We start from the raw sequence: 21,981 nt of genomic DNA on the forward strand, positions 1-21,981 counted from the left end.
AGAAGATACTGCCTGAAAGCCAGTGTACTGGGAATGGTACTTCAGATATAATCTTTGCACTTTGGCAAATTCAGGAAAAATGTTATGAGAAGAATCAAGATCTATATGTAGTTTTTGTTGATCTTATTAAGGCCTTTGATTCTATAAATTGAGATGGCAGTCCGCCACAAGTTTGGTTCCTATGAAATGTTTGTCAACATTATTAAATCTTTTCAGGCAGGAATGCAGTTCGTGTCCTTGACCATGGCTGCTTATCAAAACTCTTTGTTACCAGTAGAACAAGGCTGCATTCTTGTGCTAACTTTATTTAGCATCGTGTTTGCAACAGTTCTAATAGATGCATTCAGAGACATTGATTATGGCATTCACATGCAATACCGTATAGATAGAGATGTCCTTAATTTGCATTATCTGCATGCAAAGACAGCAGTTTTGAAGACAATTGTTCATGAATTACTGTTCGCTGATGATTGTCCTTTATTGGCCCATATCCTCAAGGATATTCCGTTTCTCACTGACTGCCTTTTGCGCATTCAGCAACTTGTTTTTTTTTCCTAACACTCAGACTAAAGATAGAAGTCATGGTCCAGTCTCAACCAGAAAGTACTGCAACTTCTCCATTTGTGTCCACTGACAAGATGCCACTCAAGGTCATTGAAAAATTTTGCTACCTTGGCTGTGTTGTTTCACAAGGTTCAATGAATGATGATGATATTACAAAGCTGTCATAAATATAAAGGGAAGGGTAAACCCCTTTGAAATCCCTCCTGGTCAGGGGAAAGCTCCTCTCACCTGTAAAGGGTTAAGAAGCTAAAGGTAACCTCGCTGGCACCTGACCAAAATGACCAATGAGGAGACAAGATACTTTCAAAAGCTGGGAGGAGGGAGAGAAACAAAGGGTCTGGGTCTGTCTGTAGTCGTCTTGGCCAGGGACAGAACAGGAATGAAGTCTTAGAACTTTTAGTAAGTAATCTAGCTAGGTATGTGTTAGATTATGATTTCTTTAAATGGCTGAGAAAAGAATTGTGCTGAATAGAATAACTATTTCTGTCTGTGTATCTTTTTTGTAACTTAAGGTTTTGCCTAGAGGGGTTCTCTATGTTTTTGAATCTAATTACCCTGTAAGATATCTACCATCCTGATTTTACAGGGGGGATTTCTTTATTTCTATTTACTTCTATTTTTTATTAAAAGTCTTCTTGTAAAACACTGAATGCTTTTTCATTGTTCTCAGATCCAAGGGTTTGGGTCTGTGGTCACCTATGCAAATTGGTGAGGCTTTTTATCCAACATTTCCCAGGAAAGGGGGGTGCAAGTGTTGGGAGGATTGTTCATTGTTCTTAAGATCCAAGGGTCTGGGTCTGTAGTCACCTAGGTAAATTGGTGAGGCTTTTTACCAAACCTTGTCCAGGAAGCGGGGTGCAAGGTTTTAGGAAGTATTTTGGGGGGAAGGACGCGTCCAAACAGCTCTTCCCCAGTAACCAGTATTAGTTTGGTGGTGGTAGCGGCCAGTCCAAGGATAACGGATGTAATATTTTGTACCTTGGGGAAGTTTTGACCTAAGCTGGTAAAGATAAGCTTAGGAGGTTTTTTCATGCAGGTCCCCACATCTGTACCCTAGAGTTCAGAGTGGGGGAGGAACCGTGACATGGTGGCACAGTGGTGGGATTAACCTGAAATCATTTTGAGATCCAGTTGAGATTTTTTGAACTAGAAATACAGATTTTAAAAAGGAATTTTTAGGAAGTCCAGGAAGCAGCTTTGAAACTGAAAGCAGCTTGGTTTCTCTCTGCTTTGTGGCCAAGCAGAGACAAAAGGGGATTATCTTGTGAATTGCAGGTTTTCTTTGCCTGGAGGCAGGGTACTTAACTCCTGCAGGGAAATTCACAGTCTTCCAACCCAGAGGTTTTTTTTTTCTTTTCTTCCTAAAAGTAAATAGGGGGTGTGTGCTCTACCCATTTGCCTGGAGACAAAAGTGGCAGGGTTTTTTTTAGGATTTTGATTTTTTTTTGTTTTACAAGGAGCACAGGTTTGAAAAGAATTTTTTTTTTCTTTGGGCTGGGTAAGCAGGTTTCCAAGTAGTTGGAGGTTTTTTGCTTTAATTTGGGCCCAGAGCAGAGACAAGGGAATTGTCTTTTTCTGTAGGCTGACAATCACTATCAGAGAATAGGTATTCTATTCCAGCACAGCAAAATTTTACAGCCAAGTTTTGTTTGTTTATTTCTAAACCTCGGGTGTAAAGTTAGTTAAAAACAGAGAGGTTAGAATGGCCAAATCCTCGGCTCGACTACAGCTGGAATTAGCCAAATTTCAGGCTGAGGAAAAACAAAGGGAACATGAAAGACAGATAGAACTCATGCGGCTGGAGAAGGAGGTACAGGAGGCTGCCCACAAGAGGGAAATGGAGGCAAGGAAGCATGTGGAGGAGATGGAGAGGATAAAGGCCCAGCAGAATATACCAACAAACCCTAGCAATCCTTCTCCAGGTACCACTTCCCATCCCAGAAAGTTCCCCACCTACAAGGCAGGTGATGATACTGAGGCCTTCTTAGAAAACTTCGAAAGGGCCTGCCTTGGGTACAACATCTCTACTGACCAATACATAGTAGAGCTGAGGCCGCAGCTCAGTGGACCCTTAGCTGAGGTGGCAGCTGAAATGCCTCAAGAACATATGAACAAGTATGAACTGTTTAAATCCAAGGCGAGAGTCAGAATGGGGATAACACCCGAGCAGTCTCGTCGGAGGTTCCGAGCCCTAAGGTGGAAACCAGACATGTCATTTACCTGACATGCCTACCACATTGTGAAACATTGGGATGCCTGGATATCAGGAGCAAGTGTTGAATCTCCAGTAAATTTGCCCTTCCTAATGCAAATGGAACAATTCTTAGAGGGTGTTCCTGAGGAAATAGAAAGATACATCCTAGATGGGAAACCCAAAACTGTAATCGAGGCAGGAGAGATTGGAGCCAGATGGGTGGAGGTGGCAGAGAAGAAGAAAACTGGTCGCAGTTGGAGCGGAGACCAGAAGGGACCACCCCAGACCACACCCTATTACCGGGGGCCGCGCAAAGCCCCACCTACCTCCCAAAGAACCCTCCAGACCCCTTATCGTCCCACCACCCCATTCTCCAGCAACCCACCTCGCCCCGGTGACCCGTCAGCTGGACGATGTTTTAAATGTAACGAGCTGGGGCATGTAAAGGCCAACTGCCCCAAGAACCCCAACAGATTACAGTTCATTGCACCGGAATCACACCAGAGGTCCACAGGCCCAGATACCTCCCAGATATCCTTGGAGCGGAGGGAAACTGTGAGTGTGGGCGGGAAGAAGGTCACCGCGTGGAGGGACACCGGAGCACAAGTGTCAGCTATCCATGCTTCCTTAGTGGACCCCAATTTAATCAACCCAGAGATCCAAGTGACGATTCAACCCTTCAAGTCCAACTCTTTCAATTTGCCTACAGCCAAGTTGCCTGTCCAGTACAAGGGCTGGTCAGGAATGTGGACTTTTGCAGTCTATGATGATTATCCCATCCCCATGCTGTTGGGGGAAGACTTGGCCAATCACGTGAAGCAGGCCAAGAGGGTGGGAACGGTCACCCGCAGCCAGGCTAAACAAGCCATGAGGCCTAGCTCTGTTCCGGAAACTTCTATCAGGGCCCGGTCAGAGGTGATGGACCCGGACCCCAGGCCAATGTCTGCAACAGCAGTAGTGGATCCAGTCCCAGAGACCCAGACGGAACCAGTCCCAGAACCGGAACCAGCCAAACAACCAACACCAGACCCCGTGCCAGCACTGAATCCAGTACTTGCAACCTCAACACCAGAGGGCCCCACCGAACCTGAACTGGCAGCAGCCGATAACCCTACACAAGAGGCTCAGCCGGAGCCTGAATCCCAACATAGTGCACCAGCGGAGAGCGGTTCACAGTCAACAGAAACAGCTCCATCCCCTATATCGCTTCCAGAGGGACCAAGCCTAGGTCCACAATCCCATGAGGAACTGATGTCTCCAGCATCAAGGGAACAGTTCCAGACCGAACAAGAAGCAGATGAAAGCCTCCAGAGAGCTTGGACGGTGGCACGGAGCAACCCACCGCCTCTCAGCTCTTCTAATCGATCCAGGTTTGTTGTAGAAAGAGGACTTTTATACAAGGAAACTCTTTCTGGGGGACACCAGGAAGACTGGCATCCTCAGAGACAGTTGGTAGTTCCAACTAAATACCGGGCCAAGCTCTTGAGCTTAGCCCATGATCACCCTAGTGGCCATGCTGGGGTGAACAGGACCAAAGACCGTTTGGGGGGGTCATTCCACTGGGAGGGAATGGGCAAGGATGTTTCTACCTATGTCCAGTCTTGTGAGGTGTGCCAAAGAGTGGGAAAACCCCAAGACCAGGTCAAAGCTCCTCTCCAGCCACTCCCCATCATTGAAGTTCCATTTCAGCGAGTAGCTGTGGATATTCTGGGTCCTTTTCCGAAAAAGACACCCAGAGGAAAGCAGTACATACTGACTTTCATGGATTTTGCCACCCGATGGCCGGAAGCAGTAGCTCTAAGCAACACCAGGGCTAAAAGTGTGTGCCAGGCACTAGCAGACATTTTTGCCAGGGTAGGTTGGCCCTCCGACATCCTCACAGATGCAGGGACTAATTTCCTGGCAGGAACTATGAAAAACCTTTGGGAAGCTCATGGGGTAAATCACTTGGTTGCCACTCCTTACCATCATCAAACAAATGGCATGGTGGAGAAGTTTAATGGAACTTTGGGGGCCATGATACGTAAATTCGTAAATGAGCACTCCAATGATTGGGACCTAGTATTGCAGCAGTTGCTCTTTGCCTACAGAGCTGTACCACATCCCAGTTTAGGGTTTTCCCCATTTGAACTTGTATATGGCCGTGAGGTTAAGGGGCCATTGCAGTTGGTGAAGCAGCAATGGGAGGGATTTACACCTTCTCCAGGAACTAACATTCTGGACTTTGTAACCAACCTACAAAACACCCTCCGAACCTCTTTAGCCCTTGCTAGAGAAAACTTACAGGATGCTCAAAAAGAGCAAAAAGCCTGGTATGATAAACATGCCAGAGAGCGTTCCTTCAAAGTAGGAGACCAGGTCATGGTCTTAAAGGCGCTCCAGGCCCATAAAATGGAAGCATTGTGGGAAGGGCCATTCGTGGTCCAGGAGCGCCTGGGAGCTGTTAATTATCTCATAGCATTCCCCACCTCCAACCGAAAGCCTAAGGTGTATCATATTAATTCTCTAAAGCCCTTTTATTCCAGAGAATTAAAGATTTGTCAGTTTACAGCCCAGGGAGGAGACGACGCTGAGTGGCCTGAAGGTGTCTATTACGAAGGGAAATGTGCTGGTGGTGTGGAAGAGGTGAACCTCTCCATGACCCTTGGGCATATGCAGCGACAGCAGATCCAGGAGCTGTGCACTAGCTACGCGCCAACGTTCTCAGCCACCCCAGGACTGACTGAACGGGCATACCACTCCATTGACACAGGTAATGCTCACCCAATTAGGGTCCACCCTTACCGGGTGTCTCCTCAAGCTAAAACTGCTATAGAACGGGAGATCCAGGATATGTTACAGATGGGTGTAATCCGCCCCTCTGAAAGTGCATGGGCATCTCCAGTGGTTCTAGTTCCCAAACCAGATGGGGAAATACGTTTTTGCGTGGACTACCGTAAGCTAAATGCTGTAACTCGCCCAGACAACTATCCAATGCCACGCACTGATGAACTATTAGAGAAACTGGGACGGGCCCAGTTCATCTCTACCTTGGACTTAACCAAGGGGTACTGGCAGGTACCGCTAGATGAATCTGCCAAGGAAAAGGTCAGCCTTCATCACACATCTCGGGCTGTATGAATTTAATGTACTCCCTTTCGGGCTGCGAAATGCACCCGCCACTTTCCAAAGACTTGTAGATGGTCTCCTAGCGGGATTAGGAGAATATGCAGTCGCCTACCTTGACGATGTGGCCATATTTTCGGATTCCTGGGCAGACCACCTGGAACATCTACAAAAAGTCCTTGAGCGCATAAGGGAGGCAGGACTAACTGTTAAGGCTAAGAAGTGTCAAATAGGCCTAAACAGAGTGACTTACCTTGGACAGCAGGTGAGTCAAGGAACTATCAGCCCCCTACAGGCCAAAGTGGATGCTATCCAAAAGTGGCCTGTCCCAAAGTCAAAGAAACAGGTTCAATCCTTCTTAGGCTTGGCCGGTTATTACAGACGATTTGTACCGCACTACAGCCAAATCGCTGCCCCACTGACAGACCTAACCAAAAAGAAACAGCCAAATGCTGTTCAGTGGACCGGAAAGTGTCAGAAGGCCTTTAACAAGCTTAAAGCGACACTCATGTCTGACCCTGTACTAAGGGCCCCAGACTTTGACAAACCGTTCCTAGTAACCACAGATGCATCCGAGCGTGGTGTGGGAGCAGTTTTAATGCAGAAAGGACCTGATCAAGAATTCCACCCTGTAGTGTTTCTCAGCAAAAAACTGTCTGAGAGGGAAAGCAACTGGTCAGTCACTGAAAAAGAATGTTATGCCATTGTCTACGCTCTGGAAAAGCTACGCCCATATGTTTGGGGACGGCGTTTCCACCTGCAAACCGACCATGCTGCACTAAAGTGGCTTCACACCGTCAAAGAAACTAACAAAAAACTTCTTCGGTGGAGTATAGCTCTCCAAGATTTTGATTTCGACATCCAACACATCTCAGGAGCTTCTAACAAAGTGGCTGATGCACTCTCCCGTGAAAGTTTCCCAGAATCAACTGGTTAAAATCGTCCTTGAGATGTGGAAAATATTGTTAGTCTTTATGTACTTGGTAGTATATTTAGAGATGCATGTGTCTTATTAACTCTGTTTTCCTAGAGCTCCAGGAAGAAATCCCAGCCAGTGTTTCACCCTAGCTGAGATTTGGGGGGCGTGTCATAAATATAAAGGGAAGGGTAAACCCCTTTGAAATCCCTCCTGGCCAGGGGAAAGCTCCTCTCACCTGTAAAGGGTTAAGAAGCTAAAGGTAACCTCGCTGGCACCTGACCAAAATGACCAATGAGGAGACAAGATACTTTCAAAAGCTGGGAGGAGGGAGAGAAACAAAGGGTCTGGGTCTGTCTGTAGTCGTCTTGGCCAGGGACAGAACAGGAATGGAGTCTTAGAACTTTTAGTAAGTAATCTAGCTAGGTATGTGTTAGATTATGATTTCTTTAAATGGCTGAGAAAAGAATTGTGCTGAATAGAATAACTATTTCTGTCTGTGTATCTTTTTTGTAACTTAAGGTTTTGCCTAGAGGGGTTCTCTATGTTTTTGAATCTAATTACCCTGTAAGATATCTACCATCCTGATTTTACAGGGGGGATTTCTTTATTTCTATTTACTTCTATTTTTTATTAAAAGTCTTCTTGTAAAACACTGAATGCTTTTTCATTGTTCTCAGATCCAAGGGTTTGGGTCTGTGGTCACCTATGCAAATTGGTGAGGCTTTTTATCCAACATTTCCCAGGAAAGGGGGGGTGCAAGTGTTGGGAGGATTGTTCATTGTTCTTAAGATCCAAGGGTCTGGGTCTGTAGTCACCTAGGCAAATTGGTGAGGCTTTTTACCAAACCTTGTCCAGGAAGCGGGGTGCAAGGTTTTGGGAAGTATTTTGGGGGGAAGGATGCGTCCAAACAGCTCTTCCCCAGTAACCAGTATTAGTTTGGTGGTGGTAGCGGCCAGTCCAAGGATAACGGATGTAATATTTTGTACCTTGGGGAAGTTTTGACCTAAGCTGGTAAAGATAAGCTTAGGAGGTTTTTCATGCAGGTCCCCACATCTGTACCCTAGAGTTCAGAGTGGGGGAGGAACCGTGACAAAAGCACATTGGTGCAGCCAGTGATGCTTTGGAAAACTTCAGCATGGTCTCTGAAATGAACAGGATGTCAGGCTGCAAACAAAAATTGATATTTACCACACCATCATCATCACCACCCTCCTCTAGGGCTGCTATACATGGACTACTTATCAATTCCACATAAAACACTTTGGACCAATTCCATCTATGATGTCTACTGCAGATTGTTAGGACACAGATATTCAGGCCTGTCTGTAAAGGCCTATATTCAAAGAATTTAGGTGTATTCTTATCACTTAGCTAGTTACAGAGATATAAAAGAAAGAATCAAAATCACTGTCTGCCAGTGTAAGGGCCTTCTCTTACTGTGACAGTCTGAGGCCCTGTGCTTAGGCTAAGGACTTTGGCTAAGCAGCAGAGGCAGCCATAAGCTGGGAAGTGACCGGTCACATCCTCACATTCCAACCTAGTCACATTGAAATCAGGTGCTATTGGGCTGTTAGAAATACACTCCTGTCCTGATAATGCCTATTGCCTCCAGGGAAAGGGAAGTGCCTGGAAGATGTAAAAGGAAACTTAGTTTGATAGCATCCTGTCTGGCAAGAACTCACTTATCAATAGCTGGGATGTGAAATCCTCATTTCTTTGTTGTTCTATCACTGTAGTCCCCATTTCCCTATTGTTTGTCTGTATAATCTGTCTGGTTCTGTGATTGTTTCTGTCTGCTGTATAATTAATTTTGCTGGGTGTAAACTAATTAAGGTGGTGGGATATAAATTGGTTACATAATCATGTTACAATATGTTAGGATTGGTTAGTTAAATTTCAGTAAAATGATTGGTTAAGGTATAGCTAAGCAGAACTCAAGTTTTACTATATAGTCTGCAGTCAATCAGGAAGTGGGGGGGAAATAGGAACAGGGAATGGGGGTAGGCAAATTGGAATCACGTTTAGCTAAGGGCAGGAATGGCAACAGGGACACAGGTAAGGCTCCTTGGTGTCAGGGCTGGGAAGGGGGACACTAAGGAAGGAAACTGGAATCATGGTTGCTGGAGTTTCGAATTGTTTGCACTTTTGGACTTCAGGTATTGTTGCTCTCTGTTCATGCGAGAAGGACCAGGAAATTAAGTGGATGAAGGAATAAGCCCCCTAACATAGATAATGGGAATTAAATGGCAAGATTTCTTTCCAATTACTGACGTCCTTGAGTGCTGCAACATCACAGGTACTGAAGCTTTTATAGTGATAATGCAGCTGAGATGGTATGATCATGTGGTCTGTTTGTCTGACAATAGAATATTGAAGGCTGCCTTTCATAGAGAATTACAGATCAGAACCCACTTTAGGGGCAGACTAAGAAAACATTACAAAGACACTCTTGCGGCCAACCATCAATCTTGCAATGTTGACAAGAACACCTTGGAGCTCTTAGCCCATGATAAGACCTGATGGCAGCAGCTCTGCCACTTCAGACTGAAAGATTTCAAGACCTCATGGACTGCTACAATCAAAAAGAGATGTGTGAGGCATAAAGGTAAAAGCAGCACACATTCATCTACAACTGTCTTCACCTGTGGAACTTGTGGATGGGACTGCAGGTCTGATACTGGACTTTGGTTTCATCTCAGGACCCTCAATGAATGACTGTAGCTCATCCATCGAACACAATGGGAGAATCCATCATCAACAGTTTATTTATTTTACGAAAGAGGGGTGATATGATCACAGTTTATAAGTACGTACATAGGGAACACAAATTTGATAATGGATTCTTCAGTCTAGCAGACAAAGGCACAACAAGATCCCATGACTGGAAGTTGAACCTAGACAAATTCAGATTGAAAATAAGATACTATTTTTAACTGAGGATAATAAGCAATTGCAACAATTTACCAAGGGTTGTGCAGGATTCTCATCTCTGGCAATTTTTAAATCAAGATTGGACTTTTGTCTAAAAGATATGCTCTACTTAAGCAAAGTTTCTATTCAGGGAAGGTCTATAGCTTGTATTATAGAGGTCAGACAGATGATCACAATGGTCCCTTCTGGCCTGAACACCTAAGAACACCTTGTCTTGCATTTGTCTCACCTGTCTTATTTGGATGTCAAGTTCTTCAGAGTGAAGGAACATGTTTTAGTTGTGTCTGTAAATATCATCTATATTTGTTGTGCTATACAAATTTTTTTTAATAAGAAAAAAGAAAATGGAAAACTCATTAGTCTTGGTTTATAATCCACAGTAATTTAGAATTATTTCAATTTGAACATTTGTATAAAATGAATTGTAATAGTGTAGGCTTGCACATTATTTAATTAATTACAGTGTCACATATTTTCACTTAATTTTCTCCCCTTTTTCTCTTTTCTTACTTCAAGTTCTTTTCTTAATACCATTGCCAAGACCAATTCCCACCTATAGTACAAAAGTGCTGAAATCACTGCAGGCTTCACTACATCTGAGCGGAATGTTTCTCCAGTAGCAATCTCAAGTTTAAAAAATGCACAATAGCTCCAAGAAAGAATAGCCTAAACCTTTCTCCTCAGAGATGCATCCACTTTGGCTCATGCTAAAAGTCCGATTTACAATAGAATGTTTTGGTTGTCCGAATCATCATGCCTACTACACATAATTTAATTATTACAACATATTTTACATAAAAATAAAACCAATAACCATGTTTACTATTGACTGAATGTATAAGAGTTCATAAGTAAAACAGTCAAGAACTGAAATGAACAATTATGGGTAACTTTTAAAACCAATATACCTGAATTGCATTGAACAACACTACAGAGAAAGCAATGAAATCACCAAATCTATTCACACTTCAGGGGAAAGCTGTCAACTACAGAGTGGGTGAGATTCATCTACAATATCTCAAAGGACTACAAAGAAACAGCAAGAATTGCTGGGCTCAGAGAGAGCCAATAGCTGCCACAACATCTGCAAGAATTGTAGAAAGCCAGCTACTCTCTTGTTTTGTTACAGATGACTAACCATTATCAGAAGCTCCTCAAATCTCTATAGTTTTTATATGAATCTTCCAGTTTCTTTTTCAGACTTTTGTGTTTTTCTTGAAATGGCCAAGAGTTAAGTTGTTGCTATCACTGTAAACTCCAAACAAAAGCTGGATTTTTGGTGCAATTACTGCTTGCTGACTGTCAAAAACATTTAATACCTCAGGACAAATCTAGCACTGACTAAACAACACAATTAAAATATAAGTGAGAACAAAATTTTGGTTCATAGGGCTTTCTTATTGTAAGCAGAGTCAGGATGAGCTCTACCCTGACATTTGGTGGCGAGTCATGGTGGGTTGTGGAAAAGAACTTCAGGGGCTGATCTCATTTGCATAGGCACACCCACCAAACCTAGATGGTCACTTTGGCTGCAGTAGGAGCCCCAGTTTCTCTGTTATTGGGGCAGGAATCAACTGTTATTATCCTGATTGTGTGACTCAAGGACAGTGGAACTGTACTTGGCCTTTTGTTATGATGGAGGGACTCACCATCAACTAAGCAGCACTCGCTAGGCAAGGGTCATGGGTTCCAAAACTCAGTGAGTGGAGAGAGGCTGGGGATAGGTATTAATACCTGGTGGTATGGGCCCCCAGGTGAGGGCCTTACATGCTAATTGCACTTTCTGCTCTCTCCACTGTGGAATATCAGAGCTAATTTTGATTCTATTAGGAGTCTAGTTACAGGCTACTGAGCTGAATTCACTTTGGGCCAATGGTGCACCAGCACTGAGGCTCCCCTACTATAAGCTGAAATCACAAAAGAGGTAAACTTACTAAGAGCTGAAATCACTGAGTGTTGTGTTAAGTAGTGGGGGAGCCTGAAGATATAGTGTGGAGCAACTCGTGGGATGGCTAGCAGAGCAGTTTGTGGGATGCCTGGAGCAGCTCATGGGGGCGGCAGGCAGAGTAGAGCGATTTGTGGGATGGCTAGTGGAGCGGAGCGGAGCCCTATGGAGAGGTGGGGCAATCGACTTTAGATCATGTAAGGTGCCCCTTAACCCCCCCCCCCCCATCTCCACCCAGGTTGGGAGGTAAAACTCTGCAGATAAACTTTCAAACTCTGGGGCTGCGCTGACCAGGGACAGAGACTTTGGGGTTGTTGGACTTTTGGGTTGCTGGACTCAAGCACCAAAGGGAAAGGACATGCCCTAATTTGCTTGGGGTGTTTTTTTTGCTCATGGGTTGTGTTATGAATCCTGTTGGTGGTGTTTCCCCAACATAATGCCACATTGTTTCTCTTTGTTATTAAAAGGCTTTTGCTACACTCAAACTCTGTGCTTGTGAGAGGGGAAGTATTGTCTCTTGGAGGCGCCCAGCGGGGGTGGTATATATTTGTCCCAGGTCACTGGGTGGGGGCTTGAGCTGGTGTTACATTGTGTTATTGGAATGGAACCACTAGATACAGAACCTGGCCCTTGTAGCGGCCAACTCTGATGGGCAGAAGGATTACATTATTAGTTTAAAAAGGAGGAAAGGAAAAAAAGCAGCCTTATGAGGTGCTAATGAAATTCACATGTGAACAGTTCATCCTGTTCTAAAAACAACCGCCATTGATTGAAATGTTTCAGAGTAACAGCCGTGTTAGTCTGTATTTGCAAAAAGAAAAGGAGTACTTGTGGCACCTTAGAGACTAACCAATTTATTTGAGCATGAGCTTTTGTGAGCTACAGCTCACTTCATCGGATGTGTAGGTGCTTTCATTATGTACTTCCTGGTTCACTGGTTTGTGTGTTTATATGTATGGAAAATACTGGGGTCAGACACTCTGGTCAGCTAAAACCACTGTGAGCCATATAAGCAACACAAAGTGAAGAGAGAAAGCAGAAGGAGAGTTTGCTTTCTGACTTGGGCTCTGATTAAAGTCAATTATTGAGGTAGAGTTCTCCCTACAAACTGGGCATTGTTATCAAGCTGAGATTCCCAGAAGAAGGGATTGCCCTGCATGTTGTTTGCCCATCTCATTTCAGGATTGGTGTATGTGTGACAATAAAGCAATTTAATACTTAGAATACATGAAGACTCCAAGCCACTGATTTCTTCTCTACTGGGATGCTGACCTGCAAGGCCCTGGATGTCTCTTTCCACTTGGCAGAGGGGCAACATTACTGTCAGAATGGGATACTTGTGTCAAAGGAACAACAATATACAAATAAAAAATTTCTTTGTTCTGAAAGAGTTACATAAGACCATAGGAATGACCATATTAGGTCAGACCAATGGTCCACCTACCCCAGTATCCTGTCTTCCAACGGTGGCCAATGCCAGAAGCTTCAGAGGGAATGAATAGAACAGGGCAATAATCAAGTGATCCACCCCTGTTGTTCACTCCTAGCTTCTGGCAGTTAGAGGCTTAGGAACATCCAGAGCATGGTGTTCCATCTCTGACCATCTTGGCTAACAGCCATTGATGGATCTATCCTCCATAAACTTCTCTAATTCTTTTTTTAACACAGCTATATTTTTGGTCTTCACAATATCCCCTGGCAATGAGTTCCACAAATTGACTGTGCATTGTGTGAAGAAGTACTTCCTTTTGTTTGTTTTAAACCTCTGGTCTATTAATTCCATTGATTGCCCCCTGGTTCTTGTTTTTTGTGAAGATGTAAATAAAACTTCCTAATTCACTTTCTCCACACTATTCTTGATTTTATACACCTCTTTCATATCCCCCCGTAGTCATCTCTTTTTGAAGCTGAACAATCATAGTCTTTTAATCTCTCCTCATATGGAAGCTGTTCCATACCCTTAATCATTTTTTTTCCCTTCTCTGTGCCTTTTCCATTAAAAAGATATCAGTCAACAATTGTAAGTAGGAAAGCAATATTCCTTATGTATTGTACTAGTTATGCAGAATACAATGCTTAATGCTGATTAGAGAAACACTAATGAATTTGTAATGTGGATATGCACAAGAAGCCTGGTCAGTGAGACCAAAACTGGAGATATACCAGACCGGAAATGGAAGAAATGAGACTGAAGAACAAGAGGCAGCAACAACCATCATGGAATACAGGAGAACTTCCTGGTACTCCAGAATTTGATAACTTGTCCCCTTACCCATTCTGTCTTAGCTGTTTATCATCTGACATAAATATATGTTCAGATGCTATAAGTGGCAATCATTTTGCCTGACATTTTATAAATAAAGGTGAAAGCTGATTAAGCCCAAATTAGGTGCACATATGACTCATTTCCCCACCTTATATTCCCAATAATACATATACATACATATTATAGGGGGACTGATAGCACCTCCAATTATTAAGATTGTCTGACACTTACCATTAAAAGACCCTGTTTTCAGTTTTTTTACAACTTTGCCGAACTTTAACTGTTCAGGCTGAAATGTTATATGCTGGATATCTACCCCAGGCTGATTTTAATAAATAAATAAATAAAATAAAACATTCAGCCAAAACAATCCAGCTATTTCTGAGAATAAGTAAGGAAAAATGCATTGTTTTTCTCAAGATAAACATTCTGGAATCCTTTTTCTTGAAGCACTCTAGCACCCCTACGCTTTGGAGAAGGGATTTGAAATTTGGTAGAGGGGTAGCCTGTATGTCAGAGATTTGCCTTTTGTTGTCCCTCTATCAATCCACATAAATTTGGACAACCTATAAACCTTTGAAAAAAATCACAGTTCACACATGCTCAATAGAGACTTGCTAGACAGCTAAAATCTCTGATGATTCCATTTGCGCTGAGCAGGACTTTATCTACAACTGCAGCTCTGGGCTGCTGAGGACTGTGCCAAGGCCAGGTCCAGACACAAGAACTGAGAGCAAGGATCTGTCTCTCCTGTGCTCTCATTGACCCCCTGCTGGGCCCAGGAGGAAGCTATTTGATTCAAATGCGGAGGGGAAGAGAAGAGTAGATTAATCTAAGGTGCCTGGGGGAAGGAAATGAGACTGGAGTCTAGGGACTAGAGGAGGGGGAACTGGGCATTGGCTTGCAGGGGTAGAACAGGCACTGTCTGGACAAAGACTGGGACAGGGAGCCAGCAATGTGGGAGACTGGGAAAAGGAAACAGGAAAGGGGTGGGGAGGGAGGCTGAGGTTGAATGAGTAGGCTAGGGAGGAGGACTGCGAGCCCTTGAGGATGGGTAGCATGGTCAGGAGGGTGTGTGACTGGAGTCCAATGGAGATGTTAAATTTGGACAAGAAGACTGGGCAAGGGCGCTACTGGGAATTTATGGGCAAGGAGAATGTGGCCAGGAGGGGATCAAACAGACTGGGAGCCAGAAGACACTGGGATGGGGAGTCCAGAGAGGGAGATTAGGCATGTCTAGGCAAGGAGACTGGGATGGGAAGCCTGAGAAGTGGCAACTGGGATTGTCTAAGTGAGAAGAATGGGACTGGGAGGATGACTGGGATGGAGAAGAGACAGGACTGGCAAACAGACACATGGGAAAGAATAAGGCAGAAGGGATCAAGGGTTTGTTTGTTTTTGGGGGTGGGAGGGGGGACGGGCAGAAGAGGCTGTGCCCATCAAAGCACACTACCCTCTAGAATCTGGAATAGACAGAACCCAAGATTCCTGAATCTCACATGTCCTCTGCTGCCAGCAAATATCTGTGCATCCACTAGCAAAGTGTGTCTCATCCCTATTTAGTGCTGGTCCACGCAGAGTGCTAATTCATTACTGCTGTCGGTTACACCCTTAGCTCAAGTTGCAGAGGTCTGTGTGGTGGATATAAAGGTTCTTACAAAATGCTGATGACCCAATTAGCCATCAGTATGATGTCACATGATGAAATTCAGTGGGTTTTAGAACAGGAGTATTTGTGGCACCTTAGAGACTAACAAATTTATTTGAGCATAAGCTTTCGTGGGCTATAGCCCACTTCATCGGATACATAGAATGGAACATATATTAAGAAGATATATATACAGAGAACATGAAAAGGTGGAAGTTGCCATACCAAGGGTATTCAAGCTTTCCTTTTTAAAAAAAAGAAAAAAAAAAGAAAGAAAACTCAAGATATTACTTTGGCAACCTTAATTCTGGCATTTCCTAACCTCTGAGTGCTTGATTTTGCCACCATAATAATGTTTTTTTAACAGAGTTTGTGTGCATAAGTGCATACACACTAACACACACGCGCACACGAGTATCTAATGTGATCCTGAATCCATTGATATAAAAGTTAAAACTCAACACACAACATTTTTATTTACATAATATTCTGCAGTGAATACCATTAAAAAGTAACCAAATGCAGTACTGCAGTATTGAGTTTGGTATTATCTTTTCTATATTTAGAATACATTTAGGTGAGTACTGGAAAAACAAAAGTCCATGATTATTAGTGGCAGATTGGCCAGGCTCATAGAGGGCCTCGGAGAGAATGGCTTCTTCTCTGCAAGCAGTGGACATCATCCCTACAAGTGTAGAGGTCTTAGCCCTACATGCTACTTTCTTTACAGGAGGACCAAAGAAACTGGGACAAGTTAATGTTTATCATGTTAAGATTATTAATACAGTCATAGTCAGATGTCTTTAGCAATTACATGCTACTCAACAATCATTTTGTGCAAACTGGGGTAACATTCAATAATATATACAGTACAAAGAAGTATTAATCTTATATCACAATGAGTGCTTAGTTTTCAGTGATGTCCACTGTAAATAATATATACTTTGAAATTATGGAGGGCTGCCAGTCCCTCCCCAGAAAAAGTTACAACTAATTTCTTGTGAAAAGTTTGATTTTTGACTGCTCTCCAATCTCCCTCAAATTGAAGTTCTCTTCAAATTTCAGGAACAGCTTCTCTTTTATGATAGACCCTCATTTCATAAGTTTGCTGGACATCAAAGAAGGAATTGTACAATTATGATTTTGATTTTTCTTAGCTCTTTTTGTTTCAACAGTTTTGTGATTGTTTTTTGCCATCAAATATATAAAAAACCGCAAACACAATCTTAACACCCCCCCACACCCCAAATGTCTGGAAAACTTTGCTTACAGGATTGTCATCATAAATATGTAAGTTGTTGCTTGTCAGGTTTTAAAGATATTTTCACTTGTTTTTGTATGAATATACAAAAATAGATGGGACACATACCTATACTTTTTTCGCATATAATTAATGTATGTTCTTAAATCCTGAAATTTTAAACACATTAAAGTTTCATATGTAATGTGAATAATCAAAAGATTTTCAGTGTTTCCTTGTGAATGCTTAAATTTACCACAAATATTTTTAAAGCATATTTTAAAAATGTTACAATATCACATGGTATGAAATACCACGGTGAAAACACAGGAGAACCTTTTATTGGTTATCCTGCAAATGTTTAAATTAGGCACATGTGCTTAAACCTTCACAAGACAACAAAGAAATATTTTCCCTCTGGGGTGCAATACACATTAGGTCATGTTAACACATTTATACTTTATGTTTCAATAATAACACTTGATAAGTATAGCCACTCATAAAACAAGGAAGTAACGGGAGCTCAACACCTTTGAAAATAAGGCCATTTTTATTTAGATTCCTAAACATTGATTTAGGTGTATAATCAGACCTCAGGTTTCCTCGACTATGTTGAACTATCCGTTGAGGAAATACCTGGAAACATTTATATTAAACAGAGATGGAAACCAGAGGAAATTAAAGTGTTCCAAATTCATGCTGACAGTTTCATTTAGGATAAAGGAAAACTAAACAGAATGCTCAATGAATCTGATGTACAGCCTACACAAAAACAGACTTACCTTCACAAAATGGGGGTGAGCCCACAAACTGCAACTTTGCATTCAGCTTGCAGGTCAACATGTCATTTCCAACCAGGGTGAAACCAGGATGACACTTGTATTTGGCAAAGTCTCCTGAAAAGAATCAATGACAGCCTCTTCTTAATTACTCCTCCGGATGATCTATATTATCTTTTACAATTTGAAATATGTAATATTTCCCTTTAAAATACATTGTACAGTAACTGTATAAAATAATGTAGAAATGTAAAAGGAGAAGAAAACTGGAAATATGGATCTCATAATATCTGTCAGGAAGAGGAAGGAAGGAATAAAGGGAAGATTTCCATATTGTATTATATTTTCAGGCATTGGGGATACCTTAGAAATGTATTCAGGAGGAGAATGAGATGTAGTAATGATTTAATTAAATTTTAAGTGAAAGTTGCATAATGGCCAAGTGTGCTAGCATGAGTTTTATGAGAAAATGAGATACAAATGTCTCACCTATTTCAAAATCATCATCTTCTGTAAGTAAGTCAGCCTGTGGAACTGCTGGTGGAGGCTGGCATTTCTTTAGTTGATAAGCTACAAAACAAAATTTAAATACTATTAAATATTAGATTAATAAAATTTATGATAATGGAAGTTAACACCTTCATCCTACAATTGACTGTGCAAGAGCAGCTGTGTGCCCACATGGAGTCACATTGAAACCCATGCACAGTCAAAATTGCAAGATCTGGGTCTAAATTTTCACAACTAAACAAATCAGTTAAAACATGATGGTTACCCATCTCATGATTTTGCATAATATTTCTAAAACAATATGAAAAATGTCCATTAGCAACACAAAAATATGCATCTCACACACATTAGTCAGTCCAGTTCATCTCTGGTTTAAAATAACTGAGAGAAACCAGGGATGAATTTGACTCAATATATATTTTACTTAGCAAAAACAAACAAAAAAGCCAGATGACTACTAATGAAATGCTTCCAATAAGTTATTAAAAAACAAATGTGAAATAGTTACCATTTCTTTCTAAACTAGTTTCTATCAGCTCTTCAAATTTGTTGAGGATATACAATTTCAGGAAACATGACCTACTGGCTATAGTGTTTACTGCTCTGAACAGTCCCATTGGGAAAATAAGCACTACAATTACTATCATGATTGTAGCTTTGGGTACTTAGTTTGTCTTCACCTGTGCTGAACATTTAGGGCTTGATTTTCTCTCTAATAGCCTAACAGGATAATCCTGGCTAATATCTCCAAAAAAAGATGTCAGCTAGGGATAGGAATGCACATATTACACACATTAATCTCTCTCCTTCTGTGGAAATCAGGCTCAGTTAAGAACAAAGCTACTCCCTATATCTTCTGAATCCCTCCCCCACCTGTCAAGTTACAAAAGTTAAACAAACAAACAAATAAATCATAATGGGAATCAATCCTCAGGCCCCTCTAATTGTGGCAGATGTGTGAGTAACTGCACCTCTGTAGGCATTGTGCAAGGAGAAAGGTGGATTGAGAACCATGAATACAGGAAGGGGAAAGCATGCATATGAGGTACTCTCATCCCTGAATATCTTTGTGTGCCCTGAGAGTAGAGTTAGTGTTCAAACACCCCATTACACTATTCCTCATAACTATGTGTATTGACCAGAGATGGTACAGAACATAGTTACACATAAATAAGTGCACTCTTGCATAAAAGATGGGACAGGATTCTGCCAGAAAAGATGAAAAACAAAATAGTTCAACATTTAATATTTAGAGTTCAGTTTGTCCAAAAATATCACACTCAGACCTAAAGAATTCAAAAAATGTGCATGAAAATCTGTACTACTACATTAAAATCGCAGGCCAATTAAACATGATTAATTTATTTGCTCAGTACGGACTTCATGGTTAGGAAATATTCATAAAATCCACAAACTGATCTGCAAAACTATATGTTCCCAGGAAGCAGACTGACCATGGAAATTGAGGACAAAGAACCCTCCAGTTGAGAAGTCACTGTGAAATTTGAGAAGCACTTGATTGGTCGAGCTGTAAGCTGTTTCAAGAGCTGTGTTCCCACTGAAAACACCCAGCTGAGGTGAATTTTGGTCAGGACCATCCCTAGGGACCAAAGGAAAGAAAGTAGTCTTAGTAAAAACCTACATAATTAACATTTAAATTAGCAATCTATTTTCTTTTGATAGCAGACTAAATCTCTGAGAAAGCAAGTTAATCCTAACTACTGTGGTTGAGGTAGTTTCAATTTATATTCAGTCTATGAAGGCAATGTTGAATATTTTTTCTAACATCAAAGCCTGACCCTTTGAGAGAAGGTTGGGAAAAATGCATGCAGTAGTCACTTTAATTTTTGCATAGGTAAGATATCTACAGGCTACCTTTAGAATCCTGGGTTTTCTACACCTCTCTTCCATTCTTTTCCCTTCCTATGTTTCACACATAAATCTGTTGTACCTCAAAAAATAAACAATTTTACATATCTGGAGAACTCTTGAAATCACATGATACCTTTATTGCCTACATGTCAAATCCTGCAAGCCTTTTTTATGCCAGTAGTCCCAGTACAATCAAGGGAGTAAGGGTTTGTAGGATGACACTTTTGTTCATGATTGCCATTCATTCCCAACTGCTGTACAAATGTGCTAAGAAATCAAATAAGAGTTCTGCATCACACAACAGCAGGACAGACACCAAATATATATATAAAGTAAAGTATGTATATGTAAAGTACACATCACAAAAGCTTCTTGATTCAGCTTGGGTTCAGCAGGTGTAACCTACAGAGGACCCACCAAAGAAGTGTTCTAGAGGTTGGAAAGTGAAAACAGTGGTTTAATTGTTCTGACTTTTTAGCTGAAATGTTTTTACATAATGATACTCAAAATGAAAGCAGCTTAATATTACACAAGTGTTATACAGGTTACATCTGCTGAACCCAAGCTGAATCAAGAAGCTTTTGTGATGTGTATTTTTATATATATACACACACACACACATATAATATTAAGCTACTTTCATTTTGAGTATCATTATGTAAAAACATTTCAGCTAAAAAGTCAGAACAATTAAAACACTGTTTTCATTTTCCAACCTCTAGAACACTTCTTTGGTGGGTCCTCTGTAGGTTACACCTGCTGAACCCAAGCTGAATCAAGAAGCTTTTGTGATGTGTACTTTACAACACTATACTCCAGAAATCATTTAGCTTCTGCCCTTTCACTATCTTTAGATTAGAAGGATATTTGCTCACTTCAGTCTATGATGAGTTCAGTCCAACTTCTCACAAATAAGTAGCCAGTGTATTAATTCAGGTCTTGTTTATCCTAAACCTATCAAGTTAACCTCCTGATCACAGACAAATATATTATATATATAAAACCAGAGTATCCATGAACTATGTTTTAAAGAGTGCATAAGATATTATGTATACAATTGTCATTTGTCAAGAGTGTTTAAAGCATTTATCACTATTCGTTCCAGTACCTGCTTGGAAATTGACCACATCCTAACATAAATACATGGTGCCACTAATGACAACTATAAATAAATAAAATTAAAATAAAACCAACCGCTGTTACTTACCTTCTTGCAACAGATTTCAGAGTAGCAGCCGTGTTAGTCTGTATCCGTAAAAAGAAAAGGAGGACTTGTGGCACCTTAGAGACTAACAAAGTTATTAGAGCATAAGCTTTCGTGAGCTACAGCTCACTTCATTGGATGCATACAGTGGAAAATATAGTGGGGAGATTTTTATTTCCCCTCCTACTGTTCTTGTAAGGTGCTGGAAATGGCCCATCTTGATTATCACTACAAAAGGTGCCTGCCCCTCCCCCCCCCTCCTGCTGAAAATAGCTCACCTTTCCTGGTCATTCTTGTTACAGTCTATATGGTAACACCCATTGTTTCATGTTCTCTGTGTATATAAAATCTCCCCACTGTATTTTCCACTGTATGCATCTGATGAAGTGAGCTGTAGCTCACGAAAGCTTATGATCTAATAAATTTGTTAGTCTCTAAGGTGCCACAAGTACTCCTTTTCTTCTTGCAACAGTGGTTCTTTGAGGTGAGTTGGATATGTCCATCATACTGTAGGCATGTGTGCGCCTCATGGAGCAGTGCCAGATAATTTTGCCTAGCAGTACCTATGGGGTGACCCCACATATCTCCAAGCTCCTTGTGCTGCAAGTGAGGATATAAAGGATAGAGATTCTCCATCCCTCCTCCAGTTTCTTCGCACTGGAACCTAATGGTAGACTCTCATGTGCTGGGGAAGGAGGGTGCACTGTGTAATGAACATAAGCAAAACATCTTGAAGAATACAGTTATGAGAAGATAAGTAACCATTTTTTCTTCTTTGAGTGCTTGCAAATGTCATTAAATTGT

The 21,981-nt window shown here is 41.6% G+C and overlaps 1 protein-coding gene across 1 annotated transcript in view; it reads right to left on the reverse strand.

The window, feature by feature from the left end:
• Positions 1-21,981, reverse strand: part of CSMD1 (CUB and Sushi multiple domains 1) — a 2,028,540-nt gene that overhangs the window by 195,086 nt on the left and 1,811,473 nt on the right. Inside the window, exons 44-46 of the mRNA XM_084623138.1 lie at positions 19,556-19,701; positions 18,081-18,161; positions 17,595-17,708 (exon numbers count right to left, since the gene is read on the reverse strand). Coding sequence (XP_084479264.1) covers positions 17,595-17,708; positions 18,081-18,161; positions 19,556-19,701 — 341 coding nt within the window. The remainder of the gene's footprint in view (positions 1-17,594; positions 17,709-18,080; positions 18,162-19,555; positions 19,702-21,981) is intronic.

Source organism: Lepidochelys olivacea (genome assembly GCF_965140295.1).
Source record: "Lepidochelys olivacea isolate rLepOli2 genome assembly, chromosome: 3".
Lineage (NCBI taxonomy): Eukaryota > Metazoa > Chordata > Testudines > Cheloniidae > Lepidochelys > Lepidochelys olivacea.